This window comes from Tetrahymena thermophila (genome assembly GCF_000189635.1).
Source record: "Tetrahymena thermophila SB210 genomic scaffold scf_8254644, whole genome shotgun sequence".
Classification (NCBI taxonomy): domain Eukaryota; phylum Ciliophora; class Oligohymenophorea; order Hymenostomatida; family Tetrahymenidae; genus Tetrahymena; species Tetrahymena thermophila.
Genome location: NW_002476412.1, coordinates 150,245 through 176,497, shown reverse-complemented (window position 1 = coordinate 176,497; position 26,253 = coordinate 150,245). Strand labels below are relative to the sequence as shown.

At 21.8% G+C, this 26,253-nt stretch overlaps 5 protein-coding genes across 5 annotated transcripts; all 5 read right to left on the bottom strand. All coding sequences in view use genetic code 6, as the record gives it.

Annotated features, from left to right (window-relative positions):
- Nucleotides 1–269: 269 nt before the first annotated feature.
- On the bottom strand, nt 270–1,067 carry TTHERM_00649009 (hypothetical protein; the record flags this gene model as incomplete). The annotated part of the gene is made up of 1 exon (XM_001470578.3): nt 270–1,067. The coding sequence occupies one exon, from the start codon at nt 1,065–1,067 to the stop codon at nt 270–272; it is 798 nt and encodes a 265-aa protein (XP_001470615.1).
- A 1,345-nt stretch (nt 1,068–2,412) lies between these two features.
- On the bottom strand, nt 2,413–3,207 carry TTHERM_000649008 (seven in absentia family protein; the record flags this gene model as incomplete). The annotated part of the gene is made up of 1 exon (XM_012797725.1): nt 2,413–3,207. The coding sequence occupies one exon, from the start codon at nt 3,205–3,207 to the stop codon at nt 2,413–2,415; it is 795 nt and encodes a 264-aa protein (XP_012653179.1).
- Nucleotides 3,208–5,098: 1,891 nt separating this feature from the next.
- TTHERM_00648990 (hypothetical protein) lies at nt 5,099–6,271 on the bottom strand (the record flags this gene model as incomplete). Its single annotated transcript, XM_001032293.1, has 1 exon — nt 5,099–6,271. The coding sequence occupies one exon, from the start codon at nt 6,269–6,271 to the stop codon at nt 5,099–5,101; it is 1,173 nt and encodes a 390-aa protein (XP_001032293.1).
- Nucleotides 6,272–9,575: 3,304 nt separating this feature from the next.
- On the bottom strand, nt 9,576–18,546 carry TTHERM_00648980 (transmembrane protein, putative; the record flags this gene model as incomplete). Its single annotated transcript, XM_001032292.2, has 9 exons — nt 9,576–11,071; nt 11,344–12,001; nt 12,052–12,331; nt 12,389–12,702; nt 12,763–13,314; nt 13,376–13,867; nt 14,404–16,078; nt 17,120–18,251; nt 18,408–18,546. 9 exons carry the CDS (start codon nt 18,544–18,546, stop codon nt 9,576–9,578), a joined length of 6,738 nt encoding a protein of 2,245 aa, XP_001032292.2.
- Nucleotides 18,547–19,896: 1,350 nt separating this feature from the next.
- TTHERM_00648960 (hypothetical protein) lies at nt 19,897–26,192 on the bottom strand (the record flags this gene model as incomplete). Its single annotated transcript, XM_001032290.3, has 15 exons — nt 19,897–20,123; nt 20,343–20,394; nt 20,753–20,790; nt 21,085–21,165; nt 21,355–21,444; nt 21,735–21,824; nt 22,113–22,202; nt 22,488–22,577; nt 22,716–22,805; nt 23,307–23,396; nt 23,647–23,736; nt 24,047–24,136; nt 24,435–24,524; nt 25,042–25,091; nt 25,890–26,192. 15 exons carry the CDS (start codon nt 26,190–26,192, stop codon nt 20,030–20,032), a joined length of 1,428 nt encoding a protein of 475 aa, XP_001032290.3. The 3' UTR covers nt 19,897–20,029.
- Nucleotides 26,193–26,253: the final 61 nt, after the last annotated feature.

Here is a 26,253-nt window from a genome sequence, read left to right as displayed (position 1 = left end):
CTAGTTTATTTGAAAGCTAGAATGAATTAAAAATTAATTTATTATATTATATATTTATTAAAAATAGAAATATTTTTAAGTGATTTAAATTAACTTATAATTTAGTTTTTTGTCTAAAGTATTACATTTATTCATAAAGTTTTGCTATATAATCAAATTAAAATATCATTCATAATTTGTAACAAATAAAATAAATTCTATTATATATTTATTTATAAATTTTATTAACATATATATATCGATCGATCATGCATGAAATTTCTATTATTTCATTATAGTAAGTGTTTGTAATAGGGTAGATCGCTTGTTAAGGATGTGCAAAAACGGCACTTATAACCAATTTATCCGCATTTACCATAAGAATCATTCAATGTACCACAATAAAAAGATCCCTTTGAGAGAAATGCTACTTTTCCTTCTGCATTTACCAGAGCATTCTTACCTTACAAATTTCTATACTTTAAGTCTAGTTCCATACACGGAGGACAATTGCATCCATCATCAGGACCACATTATCCATCACAAGTATTACACCTGTGTCCTACAGTTTTACCACAAAAGAACTTAGAAGTCCTTCCAATATGACATATATCTCCCTTTGAATTCTTTACTTCTAACAAAGGATCAATTTTCTGTACAGAAATGCTAGGGGTCCTTGATTATTCTTCTATAGATTTGTCAAATTTCTACATTATTTCATCTTTGTGAACACTTGTAATATGGTTGAAAAAATCTTATTGCTTTCCTTAATATTCGCAAACAGAGCATGAATACATTTTTTTTGGACAATTTTTGTAGTGGTTTTTGATATCTGATACTTATGAAACGTGACCACATTCATATTTGCAGATTACAGGAAATTTATTTATTAGCTTTATGAGATACATATTTTTTTCAAATTTAGGATTTTAATTTCTGCAATGTGGGCAAAATTTTGAGCTTCTTAATGTCAAACTTGTGCAATCTTCGCATAGAACGCATCCACAGCATGAAGAAGTATGGGCATTTGAAGGTACCTCTTGGCAAACTATGCACATTATATCTTCTTCTTCTAATTAACCTTTCATTTTATCTCTAATCTATTTTATTCTAATATGATCTAAATAGTGAAATCTTCTTTAATTTTACTGATTTTGTTTGTAAACTGCATCTCCTTTAAAAAAATTTAAATATGTCTTTACAATATTTTCTGATCAGTCTAAAAAAATCTAAATATTAATTAATTAATTTTTCTATAATTTTCTACTTCATAAAATTGAATATGAAATCTATCAATTTAATAGTTTTATAAAAAATTTGGAAATAATAGTTTTATCAATTAAATAAATATTTTAAACAAAATTATGTAAAAATTTTCTTTGTATAATATTATAATGAAAAAGAAAGAAAATAATTAAATTATGGTTAAAATCAAAAATGTTATTTGAGAGCTAACTTCCTTCATAAATGTTTTTTTTATCCAAAAAGCGAAATAAAATAATTAAAAAAAATTTATTAGTCAATAAATTTATTAACTCTTAATGAATGAATTTTAAAATATTTTTTTCTTGATATTCTAACTAAAAATTGATATTTAGCAATACATACAAATTTGAGAGAGTTTTAGTCTAAATATTGAAAATCTGTTTGTTTACTATTTTAAGAATAATAATTGGTACTACAAAGAAAGATTAAATAATAATTTATTTAATTAATTAATTAATTTTGATTTACTTTTTTAGAAAGCTAATTATTAGCCAATAACTAATTATATTATTCATTTCAAGCTATAAACAGTTTTTTAAATTAATTTTGAGTTTGTCAAATATATTTTAAAAATGTTTGTTTGTCAATTAAATATCAATAACCAAAAAATGTTTTGAATTTTAAATATACTAAAATTTTAATGATAAAACAAATATTTTAAGATTTAATTTATAAATCCTCAAATTATTTGAATTTAGAATAAAATAAAAAGAGCAAAATAAATGTGGTAAAAATATTTTTTTTTTTTAATTAATTTCAATTGAAGTTTAATTTTTAGATCTCTTAAAATATGTATTTATTTATTTAAAAGTATATTAATGTTTAATCTTTATTTATTTTTAATCAATTTATTGTAAATAATATCTAAATTAATATTTTTCTAGTTTATTTAGAAAACTTACTATTTTTGAATTGATTTGAAGTTTACTTAAAAGTTTGAATAAATTTTAAATTAATTTATTTATTCATTAAAATTGAAATATTTGTAAGTGATTTAAATAAAACAAAGCTTTTATTTGAAATAAGAATTTTATTTTTATTTTTTTTGTAAGTATTTCTTTAATTTATTAAATTTGTTTTGCTATACTATCAAATAAATAATTTTATTTTAGATTTATTTATAGATATTGTTAATAAATATATATCAATAATAAAATGTATATTATTTCATTGTAGTAAGTGTTTATAATAGGGAAAATCACTTGTTAGGGATGTGCAATAACGACACCTATAACCAAATTACCCGCATTTACCCCATTCATCATTTAATGTACCGCATTAAAAAGATTTATTTGAGAGAAATGCTACTTTTCCTTCTGCATTTACCAGGACATTCTTACCTAACAAATTTCTATACTTTAAGTCTAGTTCCATACACGGGGGACAGTTGCATCCATCATGAGGACCACACATTCCATCACAAGTATTACATTTGTGTCCTGCATTTTTCCCACGATAGAACTTAGGAGTCTTTCCAATATGACTTATATCTCCATTTGAATTCTTTACATCTGACAAAGGATCAATTTTCTCTTAAGAATTGCTTAGAGTGCTTGATTATTCTATATAATTATCAAATATTGACATTATTTCATCTTTGTGACGACTTGTAATATGGTTGAAAAAGTCTTATTTCTTTCCTTAATATAAGCAAACAGAACAGGAATAATTTCTTTTTGGACAATTTTAGTAGTGGTTTTTGATATCTGATATTTATGAAATGCGACCGCATTCGTATTTGCAGGCTACAGGGAATTTGTTGATTAGTTTTATTAAATACATATTTTTTTCAAATTTAGGATTTTAATTTCTGCAATGTGGACAAATTTTGGAGCATTTTAATGTCTAAATTGTGCAATCTTCACATAGAACGCATCCACAACAAGAAGAAGTGTGGGCATTTATAGGTACCTCTTGGCAAACTAAGCACATTATATCTTCTTCTTCTATTTGACTTTTCATTTTATCTGAAAATTGTTTCAACTAATTTCCTGACATTGAAATCTTTATTTATTTATTTATTGATTGATTTTGTTTGTAAACTGAATCTACTTTTAAATAATTTAAATATATCATTAGAATCTTTCTGATCAATCTAAAAAATCTTAATATTAATTCTATTTTTTTATAATTATCTATTTAATAAAATTGAATTTGAAATCTAGAAATTAATTAATTAATTAGTTTTATAAAAATTTATTAAATAAAATAGATTTTTGAATAAAATAAATATTTTAAATTTAAAGTTATTTAAAACCATTTTGCATTTTTGACTATTATAATGAAAAAAAAGATTAATTAAATTATTGCTAGAGCTAAAAAATTTACTTGAAACTAACTTCATAAACATATTTTAAATGAAAAGAAAGCAAAGTAAATTAGTTAAAAAAAATATTTTATTAGTCAATATTTTTAAGTCTTTGTAAAGGAATTAATTTTAAAAAGTTTTATCGTGATATTCTAATTAATAATTTATTAAATAGCAATGCAGTAAAATTCTAGGGAGTAATAATATTGGAAATCTGCTTACTATTTTAAGAAAAATATATGGTACTACTAAAGCAAGATTAAATAATAATTTAATCAATTAATTAATTAATTTCGATTTACTTTACACAAAACTAATTATGAGCCAATAACTAATAAATTTATCTAATATTCAAATCAATCTAGAAACAGTTTGTTTTAAATTAATTTTGAGTTCCTTAAAAATTTTTAATAGTCAAAAAATATCAATAATTGTAAAATGTTTTGAGTTTTAAATTTACTAAAATTTTAATGATAAAATAAATATTTTAAGATTCTTATAAAAAAATGATTTGAAAATATATTAAAATAAATAAATTTATTTATTTATCTATTAAATTAATTACAAAGTTTTATATTAATATTTAGCTTGATATCTTATTTTACTTAAAGATTATTCCATGGTAAATAAATATCTTCTTGGTTTAATTTAGAAGATTACATTTAAATTAAATTTTTATAAAATAAGAAAAAGCTGGTTTGTTTTTTTGTTACTTAATTAATTGCTTTTCAATTTTATTGACAAACATAATTAATTTTAATGTAACTTTGATTGATCAGTTAGTTATCTGTTTGTTACTTTCATTTTTTGTAAAAAATCTTTAATAAGAAATTGAAATTCAATTTTGATAATTTTGAGAATAAAAATTCTTTCTTTTTATTTGATTTTTCAATAATTTTGAAGAATAACATTTTAATGATATAAGTAATAAATGATAAAAAAATGATGATGAATTTAACAATTTTTATGAAATGATAATTTAAATGACTGTATACATATGAAGATAATAAAAGCATATTGTTTTTTATACAAAGTAATTTATTTGAAATTAATTTATGTTTTTTGTTTGTTTGGTTTTTAAATGGATTTTATAAATGAAAGGTTTTATATTAGTAGTAAATAAATTAATATGTTATTAAAAAATGCAGTGGTTTTTGTAGACCACTCGAATTTAATTAGGGTATTTCGTATCAAAATATTAATTTTTCTTGCTTGATTTTTTAGGCAAGCAAGCTGTCTTGGAAATGTTTCACTGTAATTTAATAAAATTAGTTTTTAGTTTGAATCTATTATTTTGCAACCAGCCAGATAGGTCGGCAAAAGTTATGCTTTAATTTCGCTTAATAGGATTATTTTATTAGTTCCCTAACCTCAGGTTACATAATATTTTTTATCAAGATAATTTTTTTTTAACTAGTGATTAACTTTTTTTTTAATTTTAATTTGTAGATCTTAAACATTAAATAATTCAAATTATTCTAAAATAAATCTGCTTGATGCATTTAGCACGCACAATTTCAAAATAATATTTTTTTTTGTGTTGTTTCAATTATATTTTTTGGCAAGATGTGGATAGTATTTCTCTAGGAAGAGCTAACTTTCAACAGAGTACTAGAAATCATCTGAAATTAAATCTGTATAGTCTTCATAAATAATTTGTTCTGGATGCTTACTTCTTTTATTTCGAATATACATAATTTGGCTGATAATATTTTCTGGAACAACATACTCTCTTACAATCAGAACTTCATCATACTTTAGTATATGCAGATGTGGGTTTGGGTGAATGTGCTTGTAAACTGCTTTGCAAGGTATTTTAAATCCATCAAAACTAAGAATTTCTATATCAACTGGTTCTGGACACGAACACCCATCAACGGACATTGCTTTCAGTTCAGCAATTAATATATCTATTCTTGATTTTGCTGTGAAAAGAATCGTTCTGCCCCTTCTTTATGTAATTTAACTAAAGCTTTCTACTGTTGTGCCGAGAAGGGCAAGAAAAGATTCACTTACTCCTGAATTAATAATCTCAAAATTGAGAGACTCATAATTAATTCTGCCTATTTTGAAATCGTAGTAGCAACAAGGGCTTATTTGCTCTAAAAAATTATAGCAAATTTCAAGGCTGGCCTCAAATCTTTTGTTGCAAAACTAAATGTATTCTTCGTATTTACCCAATTAAATTTATTCACTTTAGATTCTTGATAAGTTTTATCTGTATTTTAAAAATGAATTTTTTTGCTACTGAAGCCAATGAACAACTTCGTATAATAAATTGTCTCCTTTTGATAGCAACAATTTAAGCACTCCTTCGTAGTTGTTTAGACCAATCAAACTAGTTCCTAATTGTTATTCAATCAATTTTAATCTTTTTTTATACTCTTGGCGCAGTACGGGTTTGCAAAATTGGTTTAAGCGAGATCTCTCGTTGATACATTGCAAATCATCCTAATAATTAGCAGAAACAAAAATCTCTCCATATAGAAAGAAGGTGGTTTCACATTCAATCTGATTTCTTGGGACTGCAACGAGAGGCTTCTTAACTAAAATACTTGCTTTCCTCCTCTCTTCTTTCAAAAGTTCTTCTTGTTATTTCTTTCTTCGCTCCTACAAAGCTAAATTTTCTAGCTCTCCAAAAAATCCCTATGATGGAGGTTCAAAAGGCTACATTTCCATTTCAAATAAACCAAAATCATCTTCACAATCGTTGCTCATTTTAGTGTTTGCAGAGCACTAATTTAGTTAGATTTTACTAGTTAAAAAGGAAGTAAATTCAGCTAGAATGTAATTTTAACAAGTCTCTTTTTATTGAGTTTTTATGATTTACAAAAGTAAATACTAATTTATTTATAATCAAAGCAGAAGTTTCTCAAGAATAATTAAGAACTTAAATATATATAACAATGAAGACAATGCTTTTTGTCAAATCAACTGTAGCTATTCTGTTTACTTTTTTAGTTAGTTTTTGAATCAACCTTTAATTTTCTTTGTGAGTGAAAATTAATAATTTAATTTTTTTAATTTTTTCACCACTAAGCAAATTGTAGATCTGTAAGATAGATTTATTAATTAATAAATTAATAGCGATATACTATAATTTCTTTTTATGATTTGCCAAATCACATGAAATTGATGCGAAAAAATAAAGTTTCCTTTCATTCCACCGATTCCTAAGTAAAATAAAAAATTAATTTTGCCTTTAATTACCCAACTCAATTACAATATGATTATCACCATAATTTTTTAGAATAAAAAATAATTCAATTTAATAAATATTTTCAATTCTGTTTACTTATCATTACATATCCAATATCTTAAATTCATATCCATCATCTACTACCTAAAAATCAGTAAAAATAATCCTACATCATTAATTTACTAATTCCAAATCAGGTTATTTCTATTTTTAAAAACTTTACTGAATTTGTGATTTACTTTCCTCTAAAAACAATTCAAAAACTCAAATTACTATCATCGTAGAAAGTGTTATCTAAATATAATTCTATCAATCGTTAATCATTATTTGATTTATTATCTTAAATGTTTAAAATAAAAAATAAATATTTCAAATCAGGCAAATTCTAATTTGAAATACTTTACTGAATTGTTGAGCTCTAAAAAGAATTCAAAAACTCAAAGTATTATCATCATATATATTAAGCGTCTCCTAAATATAATTCTATATATTGTTAACCATTTGTTTGATTATCTTAAATGTTACATGTTTAAAATAAAAAAGTATGTAAGTAAGTAATATCATAAACTAATTTCAAAAATAAATAATAATAATAATATTTAAACTCAAATAATATTTATTTATTGTCAGATAAAATTTTTCTATAAAAATTTCTTAAGAGAAATTAATCAATTAACCAAATACTACTTTATGATAAGAAAGAAACTAAGAAAATGTCTTTGAAATATACTTTGATTTATAGATCAATCAATCAAGTTATTGAATTATTTTAATTTGACTATTTGATTAATCAATTATTGATTGTAAGTTTGAAAAATATAACAAAAAAATTGATATATTTATTGCCATCTCAATAGAGAGTAATCGCTAATAAGTTTTAACTTAGTTTTTTTAAATTTTTTGCTCAGAAATCGAAGAAATGTGCATAATTATTGCTATTTAAATATTAATATTATAATTTATGAGGTGGAAACATTTGATTTATTTTTGCTTACAATTTGAAATTAGGTTGATAACTGTTGTTTATCATATCTCATTATTGTAAGTTTGTAAGATAAATTTGGAAATTAAAAAAAATTATTTAAGGTATTTGTTTTTGTTACTCACTCAAATAAATCATCTTTATAATTAGCATTTAAGGTGATTAAATAAATGACTCTGGTAACCTCTTCTAATCCTAAACAAAATGAAATGAACTAGACATTCAATTAATAAAAATAAATTTTTTGCTTTAAAAGCATTACACTATTATTAATTGCTTGCATTATTTTATTAAAGTATCTAAAAATTTGCCTAAATTAATCATCATTAATATAAGAATCGGAGGTTTTTAGTAAAAGAATTTAAATTTAATAGGTAAGTCTGACTATGAAAAACTAAATCTATATTGGTTACATAAAAATTTGGCAATGTTTATTCTTAAATCTTTACTTTAAAATTCTTTAAGCAGAGTAATAAATTAAAAAATTGTACTTTACACAAATTTGGATTTATAATTTGAAATTGAATTAGTACAACAGGAACTAAAAATTGGAATACAATTTGCCTTTAAAGATTTAAAATTAAAGTGAGATTAAACCTGTTTTGATTCACACAATAGTATAAAAAATTATATGAAATGAAAATTGATTTTTTTGATCGTAATTTAAGAGAGTTGGGTGTAATCGTAGCCAAGCGATTATACCAAAGTATTATAAAATCAATCAAATGTGTGTGTATGTCTATTAATTGATTATTTTAATTACTTTTTTAATTTGATATAGTAAAAATTTCCTATTTTTTTCAGTCAAAAACAAGTGGAAAAACTTAATAATAACAAATCCAGACTGAAATTTGAAGTTTTTCATTATAATTTATCAATTTTATTATAAAAGGGGAATCATATTTATAATTTAAATTTCTTTCGAACAAAATTTACATGGATAATAAGCAAAATCTTGCCCTCTTTCCGTAAAATAAATAAAATCTAGCTCTTACTCAATAAAACAATTGAAAATGTAACAACTAATATTTCCATACATTTTCCAAGATATAAAAAGTTTGTATTTATTTCACTGCTAACTAAATAAGTAAAACTGTAGAGTTAAAAAATATGATTTAGGAATTTCTTTTGTTTGAGGTTTGTAATTTATCATAAGAATTTCTAAAAAAAAAGTGGGTGATTATTTAGTTATTTAATTCCTGTTTACACAATTAAAAAAGGTAAAAGAACTAATCAAAATAGAATCTCTTGGGATTAAAAAATAATTTAATTAAAAAAAACACCAAGTTATTCAAGTTTTTACAAGAAAGAAAATAGTTTGTAATATTTATAATCCAATTAGAGAATAGAAAAATAATTAGTATTACAGTTCAATTTGTTGATTTTTTTATTTGATTGCAAATTAGGGCTTGATCGTACAAAAAAACATCTTAATTAATTATGGAGATTTATTGAAAAATATTCACATTGATTATTTATTTATATATAGATTGATAATTAATTATTCAATTATTTATTAATTTTCATTTAATTTATATATATATAGGTCTATAAAATATGTTTTAAAATATTATTTTGCAAAATATCTTCAATGTTTGTTTTTTGAGTGCACATTTTTTTTATTTTTGGAAACTGAAGTATGAAAAACATTTAAATTTTTCAAAGTAGTTTTTCTTTTTAATACATTCATTCATTTGTATAAATTTGATTTTATTTTTATGGTTTGTTATTTATTAGAGAGATGGAAAATCAGATTGATTATTTTTTTATCTAGCCAGTTGATAAATAAATCTTTTATTCGATCTCACTTTCCTTTAATTATTTGTTTGTTAACTTCTTGCTCAGCAATTTCTATTCGTTAAAAATTTATACTCTGATGTTATTTGTAAGGGCATTGAAATGGCATCAGCTGTTTCTTGAGGAATTACATCCATGCTAATTGCTTTGTTTTCGAGGTAGTGGTTTCGCCACTCTGCTATTTGCTTACTCTCCATAGCAATTGTATCATATGCTTTTTGTATGTAAGTTTCGCTCTATTTTTCTACAAGCTAGTTAAAATCTAACTGGGATATAGTTGATGGTCTTATACTTAAGAAATTGTATGTGGAGACACCTAAACTTATTGCACTCATGATCATAGCAATTATAGCGTTTTGATTAACTTCGTTACCTGATCTTAGAATAACGAATATTAGAGATAGAACTAATTAAGGTGTATCTTCAAATACAAATTTTATACAAGACTTAAAAATCTTATTAGAAATTGATTTGCCTGCTAAATTGGGAAGTAAATATCTTGTTATGCAATTGTTAGGAACAATCCACACATTGAAAGGCGCTACAAAATCTAAGAGACTGCTCAAAGCAGCGCACTCTAAAAGAGTTGTAATTTCATAAAATTTATTTAAAGAAGAGGTTGTGTACAGACGAGAGCTTTTATGTCTGATGTGCTTTATTATTTTAATGAAGTTAAAGGTACTGACTAACAAATTACCAGCAATTATACTTGCCATCAGAGAACCTATTGGTATATATCCACAAGCAAAGCAGACTATTACAAAACAGGCTTCGTTGTATAAATGATATTTCGTTAACTAGCTCTACACTAAAGCCACACCAATCAAAAACTTTTTCTTTCCCTTAATAATTTTCTTAGCCTTAAATATAATTTATTCTAATTTTGATTAAACCTTTTTTTTGTCTTCCTCATTAACCTCCACAGGATCAGGCAATAGCTTGCCTACCTTTTTGTACACATACACAAACAGATACAGCTCGATTATTGCACTGACAAGAGCAAATGCAAAATAAATAATAAGGGCAATTACATTAACTCCTTTTTCACAAACTTCACGATCACTGTTATCACCTGCTAAACTTTTTATATCAATATCATAGTAAGTAACTAAGAAAGGAGCTCCTATAGCAACTAAATAGTAAATAAATGTTAGAATAAGCAAAAAGAAAAGTATTGAATTCTTATTCTTCAGTCTATCATTCAATTTTTAGATTCTCTTTTTGTATTTATATTTTACAGATTCTGAAACAAAAATAGACAAAATGTAGTAAATCAGCTATTTAATCTTACTTCCAATATAAGTAGTTGGTTTATAATTGTAGTAAATATGCTCTCTCCAAGCAAATGCTATACCTACATTAGAAACAGAGTTAATATCATAACTCATATTAACATATTAAAGATCATAAGAATGATAAAGTTTAGAGTAAATTGATTTCCAGCAAGGCAGAGTTATTTTCTAGTAAAATTCTATTCTCTTGGGTGGGAGTAAAGAGATAAATTAGTTTAAATATTTTTCACCTCCTTCTAGCATAATACCTTTAAAATTAACAAAAACAAATAAATAAATATTCATAGACATTTCAAACAACAAGCATTTCATAAACATTAAAAAAATTTATTCTATGAATTATGAAAGAAATAAGACAAATTTAATTTAAAAAATCTAAAGTAAAAAATAAACTTGGAAAAGTTATAAAAAAATTTTTTTATCCACAAATTTTCTTTGAATTTTTATGAAAATTTTTAATTGCTTTTTTTTATTAAAAAAATTGTAACTCAATTCAAATAAAATATTTATGTTCATTTACTTTCCAAAAAACTGCTAGAGAGAGTGTATTAAAGATGAATCTAGTTTATGCCTGAATTGTGGAAGTTTTAATATACTTCTTTCAGGAAAGGATAAGTTAATTGTTCTACATCACTTTCGAAGGAGTTGTTTAGAATATAGATTTCTTTTATGTGGTTAGTAAAATACTTTAAATTGTAAGAATTGAGGATCATTCTGTAAGGGTATGGTTCTATTTCATTTTATGGCATATTATATGCAAATATTTTTGATAAGGATCTCAGTCCTTTTGTAGTAAAACAAAGTATGTTTTTATCCTCTACTATGTATTTTATGAAATGTTCGCCTATCATCTCAATAGGAAAATTACCTAAATTGTAAATAATTCCATTTTATAATGCATTTTTTTCTATTCTTAGATTCTTGCTTTCCAAAAAATACTTGTTAAGCTTGTAAACAGCCTAGGATAAACTCTTTGGTAGGTCTTCTAAAACTTAAAATTTTGTATCTTTAACTGTCATTTAAATTGTGAATTTTTTCATAAAATTTATCTGTTTTGAATTTTATTTGTTGAGTTGAATGTTTTGAATCAGTCCCTAAACAATATCTTAGATTTTCTGATCTTATTTGATGCTATTGAGCTAGTCTGAGAAGTCTACAAGAGATTTCTTTTTCTATTTCTATAAAATAAAAAGTTAGCATTAAAATAATAAAAAAAATAATATTTTACAGTTTTAACTGTCTTTCCTGTAATTTAAGTTACAATGTCCTGTAAATTTTCTTGATCGATTCCATTTTCATCTATTTTAACAGAATTAATTGATTTGCAATCATTTTTCAAAAAGAAAATTAAGTTTATATAGCCTTGCTTTTAAATTTTTGAATTATTATTAATAATAAGCTTTTTCAAGCTTTTGCCAACCAAATCTTTTGCCTTTAAATTAACGATCATCCTAGACAATATTTCATCATTCAAACCGCATTTCGTTAAGTGAATGCTTTCAAGTTTCCTAATTTGAATTAAATTTATTAGCATTATTTTATTTAAACTAAATAATTATTTTTACTTAAAGTTAGAAATGCATTTAAATATGCAATCCCACCCTTCATTAGTAATTTTAGCATTAAAGCTTAATGATATCTTTTGCAAAGTAAAAGTTATAGGATGTTCTTTTTTAATATCATCTTAAATGCTGCTCACCTTTTCATCAGTCAATTCACAAATACTTATATTGAAGTTCTACAAACCTTTCATTAAAGCAACAGTTTAAAATACGTTTGACCATCCTTCTTTATTTATCAAGTCATTACCTTGCAAACTTAAATTCCTTAGACTATTTGTCAATTGACTTTGTTCTGAAGTAAATTCTCTATTCATAACCTTTACAAAATAAATAAAAAATAACTCAAATTTATACATAAAAAATCATTTTAAATTTACTTAGCATATTTTATCATTTAAATTGCAAAATTCCAAACCAAGACTCTCTAAAAAAGTACAATTTTTAAATGCTCTAAACAACTACTCCCATATTACGTCTTTAACTTTATTTGAACCTAATAGCTCAATACATCTTATCCTATCACCAACCTAAGATTTAGGGTTATTTAATTCTGACTATAAAAATGTTAATCTTTCACTATTGAGTTTGTTGTGTTAAAAGTACAAATTAGATATTTGTTCCATATTATTTAAGTTTTAGAAAAATAGTTTCCAATTTAATGGAGAAATCTTAGGATTCATCGAGAGATCGAGAGTAAATAAATTTTTTGATAATTAAGATTTTTTTAGAGCATTAATCAATGGTTTGAACTTTTAATCATCAAGTTAACAATTCTAGAGAGATAAATATTACAAATAAGATTTTGATAAAACTTCAAAAAGCATTTAAAGACCTTTTGAGGTCATTTTTTGATTCCATCCTAAATCAAAATCTGTTAAATTTTTTAACAAATGTTCTTTTTCATGTAAAACCTCTGCTATGCTCCTAATCTATTTGTTAATTTGCATTTAATTTAATTATTAAAAAATAGAATAGATAAAATATAAAAACCTATTGTTCTCCCAAATTGCAGTTTCTCATATAAATTCTTTAAAAGTTTAAGCAAGAACTGAGTGTTTAGAATAGCTTGAGCCAGCCAACATAACTGATTTTTTAATTACCAGAAAGATCAAGTGATTGCAAAGAATTCTTTAAAGGTTTTGAAGCCTCTCTTTAAAGTTAAATTAAAATAGATTCAATTTTTTTGTCATTTAAGTAGCAGTGTTATAGAGATATCTCTTTTATGTTTTAAAACATAGATATTTATCTAAATAAATAGCCCAGTTCTTAAGGAGTCATCTTTATATTCTTATTTAAATGAAGTTTTTATAACTCTTAAGGGAGTTTATTTAAGGTAAAAAGGTGATCTTTTATTTCTTCATAGTTTCTTTCTTACAAATTATCAGCTTTAGCAGAATTTTTTAAATTCTCAAACTGTATTTATTTTTAAATTACTCTCCCAGTTAGTGCTTATAACAATTTCTTATATCCAATAGGTCCAATCTTTATATTTATTTTTCAAAAAAAAATGTTTAAAAATCAAATACAATTTTACCATTAAAAAATACCATATTTTTTCTAAAATAAAATCAATATTATTTTGGATTTATAAATCTTAGTATATTAGTGATTAAAAAAGGTGGGTATTAGATACCATTTGATATATGAAAATTTTTTGTTTTCAAAATATTAAATAAAATGTTTGGGGTCTATGCAAAAAATAATCATAAAATTCCCTCCTCCCAAAGTAAATATAAGAAAGATTCAATATATTTTTTTTCTATAGCTTATGAACCAAAATTGTTTTCAAAACTTTTTTTGCTAAAAATTGAGTTAAAAATATACTTTAATTAATATATTTCATTTTATTATTTTATAAAAGTAGAATTTGTAGAGGAAGAAATAAATAAATAAGGCTTTAGATAAAACTAATTTTTGAAATTAAATTTTTATAAGTTATTCTAAAATGTGAATGATGTTTACTTGAACAGTTTTATCTTTTTATAAGAGTATTTCTTAAAGAATAAAAAATATTTTACTTTGTCATTTCCATTTAGGATAACGTTTCTTAGAGAGCTGTTTTTAAGGAATTCTTCTGTTAATTTATTTTATGGCTAAGCGTTTGGTGTTATGTTTGGCTGACTTTTAGTCAATAATTTTGATATTGCAATCAACTTTTTGTTTGTCAGGTAGCAAAAACTTAAGTCTAGCTTTTCTAATTTTTCACATTTTTTTAGGCAGTCAAATAAATAAATCCAGCCAACAAGATTTAGAAAAGAATTTCCAAACAATGTAAGAATTTTAAGTGTTTTGAAAAAATGGGCATTTTGAGTTAGTTACACAATATTTTTAACTTTATCATGTTGAAGGAAACAAGAAGTGATGTTAAGTTCAACTAAACTTTCAAATTATGAAAGTATTTTCCAAAAGCTATCCCAACCCTTTTTAGGCGAAGGGTTATTTGAGAAAATAAGTGTTTTAAGAGATTTTATTAATGGATACTGTACAATTACTTCTGATGAAGAAATTGAATCTTTATGATTTCTGTTAGTAGGAGATTTCCATGCATCGTTTCTGTTAGTAGGAGATTTCGCTACATCATTTCTGTTAGAAGGAGATTTCAATACCATCATAGTTGGCTAAAAAGCATTTTCCATAAACTTTAAATCTTTATCTGAATATATTGTTTCTGACAGGTCAAGAATATTTAGTCTGTCAAAGTAACGAATACACTAAGCTAAGAATTCCCATCCTTCTTTGATTTCAAAATTTTAAGAAATATTTAAATGAGTAATAGACTTATAAAGACTGCAAGATTTACCAAATTGAGCATACATTTTTTTACAAACACGAGGTCCTAACTGGCATTTGCTTAAATCTAACTTTCTTAGATTTTCATAATCTTTTAATTTACTAAAAATCAAATCCCAGCCATCATCAGAAATTTCAGTATTATTTGAAATGTTTAATTCTTTTAAATTTTGTAAGAAATTCATATTACAATCAAGAAGATTCCCCAAACTTTCATAATTCTCATTATTAATATTAACATTAGATAAATTTAAGTATTTAAGTTTTGAGCACTTCATTAAAAATGATGCAAGCATAAAGTGAGAGTCTTATCTAGAAAAATTATTATTGGAGATATTTAGCAACTTAAGTGATTATTGAACATTAGACTTAATATTAAGGAGCAATTAAGATATATTTATAACAATATCATCGCTTAATTAGCAGTCCTCCAAAGAAAGACGAGTTAAAGTGTTGCTTTCAGAGAGCATTTCAATAAATTTTTCTAAAGACTGTCCGTCAAAGTCAGAGTTTTTTGATAAATCAATTTTTTTTATTTTTAAAAAGAATTAATGCTACAATGCAAATTCATTTAAAATGGCTGAGTTTATTTTATTGTCTTACAAATCAATACTTTAAAATTTTTAAAACTTATTTAACCATTTAAATAACTTATTATATCCCACTGGAGTAATATCCTTATTTCCTTTTATATCTAAAATTTCTAAGCATTTAAATAAATTATAAATTTATTCATTCTAATTAACTTCGTTGGATTCTAGTGTCAATTTAGATATTTTATCATCATTTAATTCGCAATTGTTCATAATTAAGATTTTCAAATTTTCAAATTTTTTAAGATATTCACCAAAGTGTTTCATTCCCTCTTTCCCAACACCAGCGTTTTTAGAAATATCAAAATGTCTAATTTAAATTGATAATTAATAACTTAACAAAATATATTTATTTATTTATTATTTTATCTCATTATTAGCAAATTATATTCAAATCCAACAAAAAAATAAAGCTTAAATTAATTCTTTTTTGCTATTTCTTCTGAAATTTATATTTATAAATTTAATTCAGTAAATTTGCTGAATAATTTTATTGATAAAAATAAATTTATAAGTAATGTGATTAAAGGTGTCAGTAAAAATAATTATTGATTATATTTTTATTTGAAAGAGAGTTAAAAAATATCATAATGTCTAATATAAATTGATAATTAATAACTTAAAAAAATATATTTATTTATTATTTAATCCTTTTTTATGCAAACTCTGTTCAAATTCAATAAAAAAATAAACCTTAAATAATTCTTTTTATGGTATTTCTTTAGAAATTTATTATTATAAGTTTAATTTAGTAAATTTGCTGAATAATTTAATAATTTTATTAATAAAAATAAATTTATAAGTAATGTGATTAAAGGTGTCAGTAAAAATAATTGTTGGTTATATTTTTATTTGAAAGGGAGAGTTAAAAAATATCAAAATGTCTAATATAAATTAATAATTAATAACTTAACAAAATATATTTATTTATTATTTAATCCTTTTTTATGCAAACTCTGTTCAAATCCAATAAAAAAATAAACCTTAAATTAATTCTTTTTATGCTATTTCTTCAGAAATTAATATTTATAAATTTAATTCAGTAAATTTGCTGAATAATTTAATAATTTTATTAATAAAAATAAATTTATAAGTAATGTGATTAAAGGTGTCAGTAAAAATAATTATTAATATCATTTTTATTTGAATGAGATAGTTTTTTTTGAATTTTAATGAAATCATTTTAGTATATTCATTAAAAAATTTCATTCATTTTCTTTATCAATATTTTTTTAATTCAATAAACAATTTTGTTTTAAAAATTAAATTTCATTATAAATTGAAAATGTTTTAAAATAAATTTGCTTGGCTTTAACAATATTAAAAAATAAAATTATAAATAAATAAATACTTGAGGTAACGAAGGAGCCTTTTATTTGATTTAAGTACTATCTCCATATCTTCAAAATGTTCATTTGTTAAACCACAATCAGCTAGTACTAATTTTTCTGCTGATATATTTTTCATTATATGTCTAAATGATTCAGGTTTAATTTTTGATTGAGTAAATTCTACTTTTTAAACGTGAATTTTTCTTTTGGAAATATTGAGTGCAAGACTGTCAATAATGTAATCTTCTAAATGATGCAAGTATAACAGTCTTATGGAAGAACAAGAAGCTATTTCTGTCCAGAGTTTTTTCAATAAATTCGTATTTCTTATGAATAAATATCCCAAATCTAATTTTTCAACTGGATTTAGCTGATCTGATGGAAGAAGACTGTCTAGTATTGCTTCTAAACATCTTTGTGGATTATCATCTTATTCGTCATTATTTTCTTATGATTCTTACTCATCTTCTAGCTATTTTAAAAAATCTCCATATTAATTTTAATTTGTAACTCCATTTGAAAAATGAGATTTCTATTTTTTAGGACTTATTTTATTATCTGAGACGATATTTTCGTCTGCAAATTAATGAATAGATTGTCTTATACACTTCATGCAGCTCAGACGAAAAAACTAATGGCTATTATATTCCATGTCATCTTTACCATTTATATTGAATTATATCAGTCCTTAGTCTTGATAAACTAGAACACAATCACTCAGTTTGGTTTATATTTTTTAAATAAATTATTCTTTGAATACACCATAGTTATTAACTATATAGAGATACAGATAACCATCCTAAATTCTCTTACGTATAACTTCACTATTACCAAATATAAAGTAATCCATTTCAAGATCACTCAAATTATTAAAAGAAAAGACAATACGAAGACACTTGCTATGAAATAAAATTTATCCTTTGAGAACTTTCAAGTGTTCTTTAGTCAATTTGCAATTCTAAAATGTGATTGTCGTAATGTTATTCAATTCTCTCATTACCTGCTCTAAACTAAACCACAAATCGATCTTAAAATTTCCATGAAAGTTAAGAATCTTAATTGCTATATCTTTTTTATAAGTAGAGTAATTGTAAAGCAGCTCTTTGAGAATACTTTCAAAGTCTTGTTCCTACACTAGCACTTCTACTTCGGCTTTTTTAAAGGTAAATTAAATAAATTAGAATTATTTCTGTAAAATTATGTTTAAATTCCTCGCTTCAAGCTAGCGAAATTTTTATTGGGTTAAGTTTAAATTGCAACAATATAACATTTGAAAGTAATTAAATAAAATAATTCCAAATTGATTACAGCATAAATAATTTTTAAACTGCGAACCACGAGGTCTCCTTTTCTAAGATTTGGTAGTAGAACTCTATCCTAATTTAGAATCATTATAATTGCTACTAGCAGGTTTCGATTTGGATGAGCAACACTCAAATAATGACATGGCTTTTGACTTAGTGATTATTAGAGCTTTTATCTATCTATCTATTTATTTATTGTTAATATTTACCTATCTATCTATGTATCTTACAATCTAATTTTAGATTGAATTAATTAATTAATAAATGTTTGATGTTTTCTTCTACTACTATTACTTTTTTTAATTCAGTCAATAACTAAATTATTGTTTTTGATAACCTTTATTTGAATTTTTTCACTCTAAAATAATCTTTAACCCGATTTATTTGCTTATATATAAAAAAATTTAATTTTTCAAACAAAACTCTTAAATTTTTCAATTTATCTTTTAATATTTATTTTCCTTGATATTTTTTTTCATTTTTCATTGTAAATTTATTAATTCTGAATAACTTTCATACAGAGAGACTAAAAAATAAGTGCAATCTCTTTATTTATTTTACAATTATAAAGACCATAAAAATTATAAATTTTAATCTTAAAATATCCAAGACTTTTAACAACTAATTTAATTTATGGTTGGTTATAGATAATTTCAAAGAGTCTTGAAATAAATATACTCTACTTGCAAGATTTTAAATCTTTAAATTTGCACATAAATATAAATAAATCTATTTAATCTGTCTTTAAATGCAAGTATTTTAATGATATTAAGAATAAAAACTTATTAAAACATGTAAACCTAAATAAATTTCAATAATTACCATTGGAATATTTAAAATTTGATGTTTTTTTAAATAAATAAATATTAACCCGTTTAACAAAAATTGATGAAGTGCCACTGTTTGTTTTTAGCTTATATTTCAAATTTATTTTGATAGAAATTAATTTTAACTTACATATTAACTTGATTTATATTTATTTGTTTATTAGAATATAATAGCCAGCCACTCATTTTTTTTGAATTTAATTTAAGCCAAATAAAGTATTTAATTTAATTACATCTATCTTGTCTATTTTTATAATTATACAAAATAAAAAGCTTTTTTGAATCTAAAATTTAAATCAAATATTATCAATTTGATTGATTGATTTATTTATTGATTTGTGGTAAAAAAATTCTTATTACACTTTGATTTAGTCCGTACATACATATCACCTTTAGATCCTTTTTTTTATTATTTTCTATCTTTAAATTATTATTTCATTAATTAGTAACAGGTAAATGATCTAAAATTAACAATTAAATTTTTTTATTTTAAAAAAATTTAATTAAAAATTAAAAGATTTATTTGATTGTTTTTGGTAAAAAACTGGTTTTATAATAAATTATTTATTAAAGTAAATTTAATTTGTAAATTTTCATTTATTTGATAAGCTATTTATTAACTTACCAAATAAATAAATATGATATTCATAAATATAATAATAATAATAAATCTATCTATCGATATTTTAGGTTAAATTATCTTATTACAAAATATTATATAATAAAACATATTATTCTCTATTATTCAAATATTTAATATTTATTCATCCCCTTTCACCACTTGTCTGTCTGTCTATCATCACCAAAAATATATTTTAAAAACAACTAACCTTTTTGATTTATGACACTTACTTTTTACTTTTAATTTTTATGATCCATTGATTTAGTTTTCACTTTTATATTAAATTAAAATAAAATACTAAAAAAAATTAAATAAAATATAATATTTTAATAAAAAATTATATTTAAAATTAATTAAAAAAAACATTAGCTGAAAAAAGAAAAATAAATCAAATAAAAAGCAAAACAAATAAATTAAAAGAGTTATATTTTTTTAAATTCATTTTTATAAGTAAACACATCATAATCAAAAACAAATAAACTATTTTTACCGAAGATTTAGTTTCAAATTTGAGAGATTAGTGCAATTTGCTAAAGCAGAACCTAAGCTTGATGCACCCACTACACCAATTTAATTTGAACTTTTTAAATATTGAAAAAAAATAAATATTTAATTAGTTATTTTGAAGGAAAAAATGAAAAAAAAATTTGAAATGATAAAAAATGAGTTAAATTAAGAAGATAGAAGAAAAAAATACATAAGTAAAATAAAAAGTAAAAGAAAAGTAAACCAAATCAAATCAAATCAAAGAAAAAGCTAATAAACATATTAATATAGCTAGCTGTTTTGTTTTAAATTCAATCTTATAAATAAAAGTATCAAAATCCAAAACAAATAAACTATTTTACCATAAATTAAGTGTCAAATTTGAAAGATTAGTGCAATTTGCTAAAGCATAACCTAATTCTGATGCACTGATTGGACCAATTTAATTGTAACTTTTTAAATATTGAAGAAAACATATATAATTAATTAGTTATTTTGAAGAAAAAATGAAGAAATTTAAAATAATTAGAAATGAATTAATAAATAATAAAGCAAATGTTGAAAATAAAAAATGAGTTAAATTAAGAAGATAGAAGAAAAAAAACAGAAATGAAATAAAATAGAAAAAGAAAAGTAAATCAATCAAATAAAAAGCTAATAAATAAATAAATAAAAAGAGCTATATTTTTTTAATTGAATTTTATAAATAAAGATGAGGCAATCCAAAACAAATAAACTGTTTTTACCAAAGATAAAGTTTCAAATTTGAGAGATTAATGTAGTTTGCTAAAGCAGTACCTAAGCCTGATGCACCAATTTAATTGCGACTTTTTAAATATTGAAAAAAAATATATATAATTAATTAATTAGTTATTTATTTATTTAGAAGGAAAAAAATGAAGAAAAAATATGAAATAATAAATAAATAATAAAAGCAAATGTTGAAAATAAAAAATCAGAATTTCATTTTTTCGGTAAAAATATCACAATCCAAGACAAAAAATAAACTGTTTTACGCAACATCAAGTTTCAAATTCGAGAGATTAGTGCAATTTGCTAAAGCAAGACCTAAGCCTGATACACCTGTTGCACCAATTTAATTTCTACTTTTTAAATATTGAAGAAAAAAAAATAATTAATTAGTTATTTAGAAGGAAAAAATGAAGAAAAATATTGAAATAATAAGAAAAGAGTTAATAAATTTTATAACCAACTGTTGAAAATAAAAAAATGAGTTAAATGAAGAAGATAAAGAAAAAAAACACAAATAAAATAAATAAAAAAGTAAATCAAATAAAAAGCTAATAAATAATAAACAAATTAAAAGAGTTATATTATTTTAAATTCATTTCTATAAGTAAACATATCATAATAAAAATAAATAAACTCTTTTTACTAAAGACCGAGTGCTAAATTTGAGAGATTAGTGCAATTTGCTAAAGCATAACCTAAGTCTGATGTACCTTAATCACCAATTTTATTATTACTTTTTAAAAATTGAAGAAAAAATAATTAATTAGTTATTTATATTAGCAGGAAAAACTGAAGAAAACATATTAAATAATAAGAAATGAGTAAAAAAATAATAAAAGTAAATGTTGAAAATAAAAAATCAGTTAAACTAAGAAAAATAAACAGAAGTATAATAAAAAAGAAAAAGAAAAGTAAATCAAATAAAAAACAAATAAACAAATTAAAAGAACTATCTTTTTTGGTTTAATTTCATTTTTATAGGCAAAAATATATCAATTAATAACAAATAAACTGCTTTTACCCAAGATAAAGTGTCAAATTTGTGAGATTAGTGCAATTTGCTAAAGCAGAGCCTAAAATAGATATACCTTAATCACCAATTTAATTGTTCCTTTTTAAGTATTGAAGAAAAAATATATAATTAATAAGTTATTTAGAAGAAAAAATAAAGAAATTTGAAATAATAAGAAATAAATTAATAAGTAATAAAATCAAATGTTCAAAATAAGAAATGAGTTAAATTAGGAAGATAGAAGAAGAAGAAAACACAAAAGTGAAATAAAAAAGAAAAGTTAATCAAATAAAAAGCTAATTAATAAATGAAAAGAGCTATATTTTTTTAAATTGAATTTAATAAATAAAAATATCACAATAAAAAACAAATAAACTTTTTTACTTAAGATTAAGTGTCAAATTTTAGAGATTAGTGCAGTTTGCTAAGCCAGAACCTAAGCCTGACGTACCTTAATCACCAATTTTATTGCAACTTTTTCATAAAAATAAAAAAAAAGAAAAGTAATAAAAATAAAAAACTAATAAAAAAATTAAAAGAGCTATCAAAATTGTATTAAATTTAATTTTATAAGTAAAAATATAACAATCCAAAACAAAAAACTATTTTTACCAAAGATAAAGTGTCAAATTTGAGAGATTAGTGCAATTTGCTAAACCAAAACCTAATTCTGATGTACCTTAATCACGAATTTTATTGTTACTTTTTAAATATTGAAGAAAAAATAAAAAATTAATTAGTAATTTATTTAGAAGGAAAAAATGAAGAAAAATGTAAAAATAAAGAAATTCATTAATAAATATATAAATAATAAAAGAAAATTGTGAAAATAAAAAATCGAGAGTAATTTTTCGTAATTTTTTCACAAAATTTTAAAAATATTTTGATAACGTACTATTTTTCATTAAATATATCAAACAAAATATATAAAAAAATAAATTTTTATCTTTTACATAATCTTTGGTTTAATTATATTTATTTATTTTTAAGTATTATTTAAATCTTCTCTAATAAATAGTGATGATTCATTTTTAATTTTTGAAAATGTTATTCAATAAAAACAAAAACAAAAGTAAATCAAATAAAAAGCTTACAAATAAATCAATTATAAAAGCTATAATTATTTTAAATTCAATTTTATTAATAAAAATATCACCATACAAAATAAATAAATTAATAAATAAATAAATAAAATATTTTTACTAAAGATTAAGTGTCAAATTTGAGATATTAATGCAATTTGCTAAGCCAGAACCTAAGTCTGATGCACCTATTGCACCAATTCTATTGTGACTTTTTAAATATTGAAGAAAAAATATATAATTAATTAGTTATGAATAATAAATAATAAAAGCAAGCGTTGAAATAAAAAAATGAGTTAAATTAAGAAGATAGAAGAAGAAGAAAAACAGAAGAAAAATAAAAAATAAAAAGAAAAGTAAATAAAAAGCTAATAAATAAATAAATTAAAATATCTATTTTATTTTAAATTCAATTTTATAAATAAAAATATCACAATTCAAAACAAATAAACTGTTTTTACCCAAGATCAAGTGTCAAATTTGAGAGGCTAGTGCAATTTGCTAAAGCATGACCTAAATCTGATGCACCAATTGCGTAAATTTAATTTCCACTTTTTAAATATTGAAGAAAAAAATATATAATTAATTAATTAGTTATTTATTTATTTAGAAGGAAAAAATGAATAAAAAATATGAAATAATAAGAAATGAATTGATAAATAAATAATAAAAGAAAATGTTGAAAATAAAAAAATGAATTAAATTAAGAAAGATAAAAGAAAAAAAATACAAGTACAATAAAAAAGAAAAACTAAAATAAATCAAATGAAAAACTAATAAATACATTAAAATAGCAATAATATTTAAATTCAATTTTATAAATAAAAATATGACAATCTAAAATAAATAAAATGTATTTACAAAAAATTAAGTGTCAAATTTGAGAGATAAATGCAATGTCTTAAAGAAGAAATTAAGCCTGACGCACTATTTGCACCAATTTTATGGCCGCTTTATAAATATTGAAGAAAAAAAATATAATTAATTAGTTATTTATTTAAAAGGAAAAAATGAAGAAATAATATGAAATAATAATAAATGAATTAATTAATTAATTAATTAATAATAAAAGAAAATGTTGAAAATAAAAAAATGATTTAAATTAAGAATATAGAAGAAAAAAAAATGCAAGTAAAATAAAAAAATCAAATCAAATAATAAACTAATAAAAAAATAAAAAGAGGTTTATTGATTTAAATTTAATTTTGTAAATAAAAGTATAGCAATTCAAACAAATAAACTTTTTTACCGAAGATTAAGTGTCAAATTTGAGAGATTAGTGCAATTTGCTAATGCTGAGCCTAATTCTGATGCATTGATTGGACCAATTTAATTGTAACTTTTTAAATATTGAAGAAAACATATATAATTAATTAGTTATTTAGAAGAAAAAATGAAGAAATTTAAAATAATTAGAAGTGAATTAATAAGTAATAAAAGCAAATTTTCTCAATAAAAAAATTAGTTAAACTAAGAAAGATAGAACAAAAAAAAACACATATAAAATAAAATAGAAAAAGAAAAGTAAATCAAATAAAAAGTTAACAAATTAAAAACATTTTGTTGTTTTAAATTCAATTTTATAAAAAAAATATCACAATCCAAAACAAACAAGCAAAAAAACAAACAAACTGTTTTTATCAAGTTAAATTTTTAGAAGAAAAAAAATGGATAATTAATTTTTAAAATTTTAATGATAATTAAGTTAAAATAAATAAAAATAATTATAGTAAATAAAATAAATGAATAATGGTGATAATTAATTAATTTCTATTAGAAAAATAATATTTTAAATAAACTGAAAGTTAAATAAATTGAAAATATTAATAATAATAATATTTATAAATTAAATATACATCAAATCAATATGGAGAACCTAATGAGATTAAAGTGAAGAAATTAAAAACTTTTTATATTCATAAAAATAAATTTAAAGTATATTGATAAAAAAAATAAATATAAATACTTCTAATACACTTTTATATTTAATCTATTGTATCATCATTTATTTATATTTTTTTTCAAAAATATTAGATAGATTGCAATTTATAGAAATTTAATTAATTTATTATATATATAGGTGGATTAAAAGAACAAATACCGCAATTCCTCATTAATTAAGGCAACATTTAATTAAGGCCATTTTAGAAAATTTTCGGAAAGTCAATCATAAATATTTTTTTTTTAAAAATACTAAAAAATAGTAAATATAGTTAGTTAGTTCTATGTATTAAATTCTTTAAATTATCAACATTTAATTTACATTTTTGAGACCATAAATTATTTTATAAAAAAATAAACTATTTATTTTCAGCCAACATATTAATTAAATAAGATTTCTTCAAAAATAAAATAAATTTATTTATTTATTCTTTTATTCTTATTCATAAATTCATATGTAAGGTAACTTATTAACTTCATTTATTTATAGATTGATTATTAGCTGGTAGGTTAGACAGTTTTTTATTAAATTTATAATAAGAATTAAAATTTTAGAATACATTTAACAAATAAGATTATGAAAGTACAAGATTTATTTAAATATTTATTATTTATATATTTATTTATCTCATACAGCAGATAAGCTACTTAAAAAATCCTTATAATTAACTCTTTTTTGGGAGTCTGTGAATGGTTCAAGCTGATGAATTAAAAATTCAATCTCTTTTTATCCTAACCCATTTTTTGCTAATATCTTTTTTACCTTTTCAAGACTTATGTATTTATCATCATCTTTTGCAAGAAGCTTAAAGGCATTGCTAACATCGTTAAATGTATAATCAGTTAATTTTAAATTGAATATTTTCAAGAACTCTTCAAAGCCGATTTGCTCTTTTTTATTAAAAATTTTTGCAACCATTTCATTAAATTATTCTTCTGTAACTTAATAATCTATTGTGTGGAAAAGTTCTTCTAATCCTTTCTTATCTATTTTATTATCTTTTGCTACTAAGTTGAATATTTACTAAAATGCTGTTTTGTGATTGTTTTTTATTTCCAAGCTCATTTATTTTTCTTTCTTCTCTTATCTATCTATATAATTACTTTTTACCTTCTTTAAACTTTTT